At 34.0% G+C, this 8,502-nt stretch overlaps 1 protein-coding gene across 3 annotated transcripts; it reads left to right on the top strand.

Moving 5' to 3' along the window:
- Positions 1-221: 221 nt before the first annotated feature.
- Positions 222-6,806, top strand: LOC131042102 (uncharacterized). 3 transcript variants are annotated; one of them, XM_057975412.2, is made up of 8 exons: positions 222-388; positions 555-737; positions 5,168-5,248; positions 5,381-5,469; positions 5,641-5,715; positions 5,927-5,985; positions 6,106-6,165; positions 6,294-6,806. In XM_057975412.2, the coding sequence occupies exons 2-8, from the start codon at positions 615-617 to the stop codon at positions 6,470-6,472; spliced, it is 666 nt and encodes a 221-aa protein (XP_057831395.1). In that variant the 5' UTR covers positions 222-388; positions 555-614; the 3' UTR covers positions 6,473-6,806. The 3 variants fall into 3 exon arrangements, with proteins under 3 accessions (XP_057831395.1, XP_057831397.1, XP_057831396.1); XM_057975414.2 differs by having other exon boundaries at positions 261-398; XM_057975413.2 differs by having other exon boundaries at positions 269-737.
- Positions 6,807-8,502: the final 1,696 nt, after the last annotated feature.

Here is an 8,502-nt window from a genome sequence, read left to right as displayed (position 1 = left end):
ATATTGATTTTAAAAATATAAATTTAATCACTAGTTAAAGCATTTAAAATGACAAAAGAATTTAAAATGAAATTAAAAAAAAAAATACAAAATAATATGTTTATAAATTTGATACACCCACTAACTTGAAGTTGTAAAGAAATAGAAAAAAAAATTGATGTAGTACAAATCCTATGTATGTATCGAAAAGGTACAGACAATTTTTACAGACAATTTAAGTATATTCTTAATTCTATATTGCAAATTAAATATAGATACAAATAGACAGTTAGTTTGCTGGGGGCAGTGGAGCTCTTCCGTTACCAAGGAGTTCATCGCCGTGTCATACACATTCTCCAGATATATTACACGTCTATACCACCAATTTAGAATTGACTTATCAGCGAAGGTTTGAGAAGGTTCATCATTTGCATGGCAATTTCTTGAAATTTCATTTTTGATCTGTGGCGTGTTTGTTGTCCGGGAAGTGAAAAGACTACTTTCTTTGGATTTTCGTTTCATTTCTTATTTGCTTTTCCCATTCCTCAAATGCCCACATCAAATTGTGCATTCAGTTAGAGATTTAGTCCAAGTTCGAGGAGGAGGAGGAGGAGGAGGAGGAAAAAAAGGGAGTTATGGACAGATACCAGAGGGTGGAAAAGCCCAAGCCTGAGACTGCAATCAATCAAAATGAAATCCGTGTTACAACTCAGGGGCTTATCAGGAATTACATCAGTTACGCATCCAGTCTTTTGCAGGTAGTTTAATTTCATTTTCTTTATAATTTGGGATTTTTAATTTCTTGTCGGTGGACAAAGTCATTTCGTTTATGTCTCCATTGTTTTTGATCTTGATGAAATGGGTCTTGAAATAAATACTTACGATTTGGGTTGTGAGTGAATTGAGGATTTCAGGTTCTTTTGATTGTTTCTTGATTCAGCTTTAATGTTTTTGTTTGCTGGATTTAGCCTTGTTTGATGATCTTGAAGAGTAAGGCCTAGAATTTGACATTTCCTGTTTTGGGTTTTCTGTCAATTATGGAGTTCAGGTTGATTTGATTGTTTCTTTGATTCATCTCTTATTGTTTGTTTTGTGGGGACTTCAGCACTCCTCATTGATCTTCCACTGGACATATTATTTTGAGTTTATCTGAATTGTGTATCTCAGTTTCTTTTGATTGCTTCTTGATTCATCTCATATAGTTTATCTAGTGAGGCTTCAGAATTTTTAATGATCCTTATGAATATGGCCTTGAGTTGAGACAAATACTATTTTGGGTTTTGCTTGAATTATGGATTTCAGGTTCTTTTAATTGTTTCTTGATTCTATTCAGATAGTTTGTTTTGTGACTTGTGTTATTGTGGATTTTGGGTTTCGGGTTCTTTTGTTTTAGCATTAGGACCTTTGTAATCTGGCATTCCTTGTTTAGGTATTCTTCTGATTGGGATGTATCACATGAATCAGTTTGTCCTTTGTGTGACAGTGAAGGTGTAAGACCACATTGGCTTGTGTCACCCTATGGTGAGATTTTCTATTTTGGGTTTCTTGTGAATTATGGATTTCAAGTTTTTTGGTTTGTTTCATGAGTTTTAGTATCTCTTTTTTAACTTTAATAAATTGAATTTCCATGATTAGTTGTGCTTTTGGTTGGGATGGATTTTAGAGGATTCTGTTTAGGCCTTGATCTGGTGCCTGTTTTTTTAATATTTGATTGATTTATTATTCTATTAGTATTAAAGAGCTGTAAAATTTTCTTTATTTTACACAGTTGCATTCACAGATGTTAAAAAAGTCTTACACGATTGCATCCAGAAGCATTCTTGTTTTTACTAATATGGACCGTGAAAACATTATGTGTCTTATTGTAAACCTTTCTATTTTCTTTATCTTTTACCTGAACACTTAATTTGTAGAACTTTTTTACCAGAGGTTTTACTTATGTTTTGTGGAGTTTAGCATTGGTAATACCTTGGTAAAACTGCCTTTCTTTTTAAGTTTTGCTAAACACGTATAATCCTTTTTGTTTCTTGGCCTTTTACCTGAACAATTACCATGCGGGAATGTTACCAGAGGTTTTCTTGCCTAGTTTACATAAGTTCCCTGTTTTGTGGGGTTTAGCATTTTACTTACTTGGTAAAACTGCTTTTCCTCTTTTCTGCTCTCGATTGTAATGAATTGTAGGATTTGGTTGATAATTGCCATGGTAAAATGAACTTTTCATTCGTGTTATCCCACATTTATATCACCCTCGTATTTTTGGTCTTGTATGGTGCTTTATTTTAAATAAATTGTTCTAGTGCTCTTCAGTTTGTATGACTTAAATTTTTTCGTATTGGATGTTCAATGAGCTAAAGGTTTGCTTGTTTGGATTTGCATAGGTTGTCATGGTTGAGTTTTTGCAACATATTGTATTGCAAGTGGTTAAGTAAAAGTAATCTTTCTTTCTAACGAGAGTTTGTAGCTGAATTCAGCTTTCCAAATTTAACAGTAGTAATGGTAGGAAAATTCTCTTTTGTGGCTATGTTAGAATTATGGACTGCAGGTTATCTTGATCGCCAGTTAGTGTGTTTCTTGATGGATATCTCATAGTTTATTTTTTATTTGTTATGAAGTTTTTAAAATTATGGGTAACTTGGTAACTGACCTTGTTCAGCAGGTTAGCATATTTAGGATTCAAGGTGCCATGATAATGTGGACATATTATCTGATGATTTTTTCACTTATTAGGCCATTCTTTCTAATTTTTGAATGGATTTGATTCCATGATTCTGGACTAGCCAGGTCATTCTAAGTTTATCAATTTTGAATGGATTGCATTTAATGATTCATGACTGGTATCCTTAAGTTGGCAAGGGGTTGTCAATTAATTTAATTCTAAGTCAATCTGGTTTCTTGGATTTCTAGAACAGGTTTTTACATTTTCATCTTGAATTGGGGCTTTTCTTATTTAGCTTGGCATCGTTGGGTTTGTTTAACAATTGTATTCCACAGGATTTAACCTCATGCTCCTGTTTGCAAACAAGATAACCCTAGACTACAGCGTGCGTCCAAATTTAACAATAATCTTAGTTAAGAATTTACGAACATTATGTTTTCATAGTCCATGTTAGTATTCTTTTCTAAATCCTCTGGACAATGCTGTATAGGAGCGGCATTTTGAAAGAAGAGCAGAGAGCGGCCGGCTTTCTCGCCAACTAGGATTTTACAGATTTTCTTGGTTCTCTATCATAGTGCCATTTGTTCCCCAAAAGCTGATTAAAATGTGGTGTGATGAGAAATTTGGTTAGATACTTATTTGTATTTAGTTGTTGTTGGTAATACCATTCTGTGGACTTTTTAATATTGGGAAGTAGTCATTGCTATATGTGGTTTCTCTGTTTCAGGATCTGCCTCTATCTTAGGTGGGGTTGTTTAAGCAATAAACTCTCTTTTTTCTTTATACTTGGGATGTTTATATTTGTTTATGTCTATATTACTGGTTTCTGCTCTGGATGCCCCTGTGGCCATACTAGTACTGTTCCAGGTAACGACAGGGTATCCAACTGACATAAAAATGATTAAAAAGCAGTGCAGGTACAGGTAGGACATTTATAATACAAAGAAAGAAAGGGTGAAATTTTTTGAAGGCTAAAAAAGTTAAAAGCAACACAAATGATCTGCTAATAGCACCACTGCATTTGGTTCTAAACTTTTGAATGAAAAGTAAATTTGATAGATTTTTTTTTTAAATGACTTGTTGAGTGGAAATTAATATTTGATTTGTATGGAAAGCAAAAACCAATTCATCCCCAATAACATATCTCTCCAGGAATAGAAAAAAATCTCAAGCAGTCAAGGAATTTTTGATAGCCACAAACCAATTTTGCAAACATAATAGAGTGTTTCCCAAATTCTTAATCTCTTAGGCAAAGTATTTGTCTAATCTGGAGATTTTACATCGGGTAGGAAAAAGAAGCATAAGGACCAATTTCTTTTACATATCAAGAATATCACTGGAAATACTTGGTGCAAGACATGTCAGTGTTTTTAGACATCGACATTTTTTTTGCTGCTATAATGCTATTTGTACTCTTTTTTAGAATTTTATTTAGGTTGGATAACGAAAGCTTATATCAGTAGGGGGAAATTAATATAAGTAAAATAACGACTAAACACACTTAAGGAAAGAGATGGAAAAGGACCTCTGCTTTTGGGATTATCTTGAGCCCTTTCAAGTTTCAAAGAAATGATACAAGACTGTGTAAGAGGCTCTGAAGTCATTGAGTTTTCCTGATCTCAAAGTTGCAGAACTTTTTTTGTCATGATAACAGATATGATTGCTTCTGTCCTTTCAATTTTGTCGCTGCTTCTGAGTTGTCTGTTCTTGTCCCAAGACTGAAGAATTTATTATTGCTTCTGCTACTCTAACTTCCTTTCTGAATTTCTTTTCCTTTATCTTTAGTTGTTGCAAGGAAAAAAAAAAATGAAAATAAGCAAGACAAAAGGAAATGGCCAATTTCAATTACCATGTTTTCTGATTCCTATGTTAACGTGTATTACCATTCTACTGCATATTCCATTTTTCAATTTTCTGTGTTGTTATTACTTTCATAAAATTTAGTTCACTTAAGAACAATAAAACATTTTATTTCAAGCTTAGTTCTATAATTGATCTTCTTCCTCAATTAATTTATTGTGTTTAACTTTTGAAAATTATTGCTAGTCTATTTAAACTGTTTTTTTTAATCTCACATTTGTTTTTTAAAATTGGTATGCACTTCACATGTTTATGCTGCCACCTTAATTTTAAGCATTTCTTCTTTAGGACACATAAATTCTTGACTTGTGATCTCTTTTCAGTGAATATTAGCTCTCTACCAAGTAAAATGACTATATTATAATTAAGGAATCATGCTTTCTTTATCAATCTTATTTGTTCCTCATTAACCTATTTTTGTAACTTGTGGACATTAATATAATCTTAAGAACGGGACATTATTGTATCAAGAAACATTGTCACTTTATCATGTGAACAGATCCTGTTGCCCTTATTTCTAGTGCAGTGCAAGTACTTTGCATTTACCTTGTAACCACAGCATGCGATGGGCATGAATTTTGCTATATAATCCTGGATTTAATTTTTTATTTGCTTTTGAAGTGTGGAATAAACTATGGTTTCTAGTTTGAACATTTTATGTTTTATTTTCAGGACAAGACAACACCAGAAATTGTTTTGAAGGCAATGGGCCAAGCTATTAGCAAGGTTGTAGCTATTGCAGAAATAATTAAAGTAAGTTTATTCATTTCTCCCTTATGGACAAACCTTTCTTATTATATTTAAGAAGCTGAAAGCTTAAGCTACTCCAGCAGTAGAGAGTTGTTCATGATGCTGCTATGTAATCTTAAATGTTTGACCTTGTAGCGGAGGGTGCCTGGTTTGCATCAGATTACCTCAATCAGTTCAACTAGCATAACAGATGTCTGGGAACCTATTGAAGAGGGTTTGCTGCCGTAAGGAATATTTATATAACCTTTGATTCCTTACATGCTTTTATTATTTGATTTTTTTTAAAATCTGATGTGTAAGCTGGATCTTGAAAGCTGAGGATCTCAGAAGAAAAAAATTCTGTTTCTGCTTTTCACTGAGTGGTGTGATAACTTGCTGATTATTCCTTTACTTAGCTTGGAGACAACAAGGCATGTTTCAATGATCACAATTACTCTCTCAACCAAGGAGCTTGATGCTACTGCCACAGGGTATGATGTTAGGTTTTAGATCTAATATAGTCAGTGTCAACGAACAAAAGTAAAATTAAGAGTTAGTGCCATCATATGATTTCCACATTCCTTGATTTTAATACAACTAATTCTATATTAAATTGAATTGTTAATTTTATGTTGGTTTGCACAATATGCCATCTATCAGTAGTTCATAAAAAGTCTATTATTTGGATTCCCTTGATTACAGATACCAGGCTCCATTGCCTTCTGATCAAACCAAACTAAATTCAAGCGTCAACATTGGAGGTGTGATTTTTGATAAGTTTTACTATACAGATTATTTGATGTCTTTTTCTTTCTTCTCATCTGTATATTAAGAAATGCCAATTGTAGAATGAGTGTTTATAACTTTATATAATGTATCAGGAAATAGAGGCAGAGGTAGAGGTCAAGGAAGAGGAAGAGGAAGGGGTCGGGGAAGATCAGGTATGAATTTTAAGTTAGTGCTTCTCGAATTTAAATTTTAGATGTTTTATAAAGCACTTGGTCTTAAAGTTGATTCTTCTGTGATTGCCAATGAAACAATACTTTTCTTTTTTATTTGTGCATTATAGAAAATAGTGGTTACTATGATAATGAACGCAACTATGGAGGTTACTACAATGGAGGGGGATGGTATGTGGGTTGGGGTCGTGGTAGAGGACGTGGAGTATTTCGTGGGCGTGGAAGGGGCAGGGGCAGGGGAAGAAGAGGAAGGGGCAGAGGAGCTGCAGCGGTTGAGGTGGAAGCCTGAACTGCTAGTCCTGCACCTAAATTTTGCACACAACTCAAAGATCTGTTGAGTTTGTGCAAATTTCATGGAAGAGCAGAATGCTAACAACTTTGTGATCAGAATAGTAGTTTGGTTACTTCATCAGTTTTCATCTCTGTGTCGACGTTGTAAGTTGTGAGGTGTTGAATGGTTTGGTCACATAGTATTTGATTGCATGGAAGGTTCCAGGATCACATGTTCATGGGAAATTTTGTCAAATGTAGTAGGATTTAAGTTTACTGAATTCAAAACACGATTCATTATTATTTTTCATGTATATATGTTTCATAAAAGAAACAATTTTTTGTGAGGTGTTCGTGAGATTTGTTTAGCAGGGTATGTGGAATGTAAGATGGTTCCCTGATATCCTCTATATTGTTGAAAAAGATGATCCATGGAATTTAGATTTGTAATATATCTTTTATCTTTCCATATACTAAATCCTATATTTTCTCACTACAAAATCCTCTTAAATATGGAGGTACATGTTGCCGTTGATCTCACCCCAAGCTTAAGGTCCATCCTCAAATTTCAGAGTCCTGTGGATACTTTAAAAGTGGATAGCTTAGACCAATCCCCTTCATCAGTGACCGGATCATGTTTATTTTGCAACACATGCAAAATATCTTGTAAGGAATCAGAATTTTTTTAAAGGACCCTTTATTTGAGTGGTATATTGTGAATTGAGCACCGTGGAACATGGAAATTTCTATTTTTGTAGGTGAACAAGAGGGGCATAGGTTGGCAAAAATTGGACCTAGAGCTCTCTTAGGAAATGCCTTAAACTTTATCAGTTCATAGAATTATAGCACATGGAAGAATATGATCAAGTGATCTCTTGTTTTCTTTGTCTTTATCTCCATTTGCCGTAGGCAGGTATAGTAGTCATGCAATTTAATTAGTTATGTTATGAACCAATCAGCATCAAACATTAAACATTTTTATTGTGTGTAATGCATAAATAACTCATTTAAACCTCTTCAATTGGCTGCTGCGTATTTTTTTGAGATTGAAGGATCTTATTGAAGAATCTTTTGTTCTTTCACAGTTTGAACATTAATAAAATAATAAAAATATGAATCATGGACCAATTACCATTAAACTTTTTTCCACTATGAACCTTAGGAAACAAATATTCTTGATAATTCTAGAAACTATCAGAGTTGCTTTCTAAGAACCAGATTATGCAGGTTTTCCCCTTCAGCAGCAGACACTATCATTCTAGCAGCAACAGAAGGTTCAATCAGGGTTTCCTTTATTTTTCCTGAATAACCAGCAGAAGTACCAGCAACAACAATGTCGGCATTATCTTCTTTGGCGCTGGAACAATGCTCTGAATTGGAGAGCACAGTTTGATTGATCCAGTTTAGCATATCATAGAATTCAATTTGACATATGATCAGCTGCAAGCCCATTCCACCTTCCATAGAAACTTCAGGGGCAATGGTTCAAAATCTATGTGCAGCCAAAATCTTCTGTAACTACTCACATGCAATCTATCACTCTCTTCTAGGGATTTTGACAACTCCTGCAACCTGCTTGAGGCCATCTTCCTCCTCAGACCCGGGCTTGCGAAGTTGGCACTCTAGTTTGGCAAAATTTGGATAGCCAAATCTTACCGTCTCTTTTCTTCCGTGCAGTCTCTCCTATCATTGGCAATGTAATACGCCGCCTAGGTTATGCCTTTCCCTCTCTGTCCAACATCTTTCAAATCTTTTGAATAGAACGTATGTTGCTCCGTTGAACCTACCTAGTTTGACAAAAAAGGCGCATAACTACATACAGATTGCTAAAATAATTTTATGACAGATATTTTGAAGTTAAAACTTGGCCAAAAGCTGTAGGGAATATAAATGAAGAGGTCTAAAGAGTTAAATTATTATAAACATTGACTACTGTAGTGTACAAAATATACAATTGGCTCACTTGTCAATGCCTTACTCATAACAATCTATTAATATGTGTACTAGCTATTAGGTACCAGTAAAATTTAAGACTCTTCTCTTTTAATG

This window comes from Cryptomeria japonica, chromosome 2, assembly GCF_030272615.1.
Source record: "Cryptomeria japonica chromosome 2, Sugi_1.0, whole genome shotgun sequence".
Lineage (NCBI taxonomy): Eukaryota > Viridiplantae > Streptophyta > Pinopsida > Cupressales > Cupressaceae > Cryptomeria > Cryptomeria japonica.
This window is presented reverse-complemented; position numbering and strand designations above follow the sequence as displayed.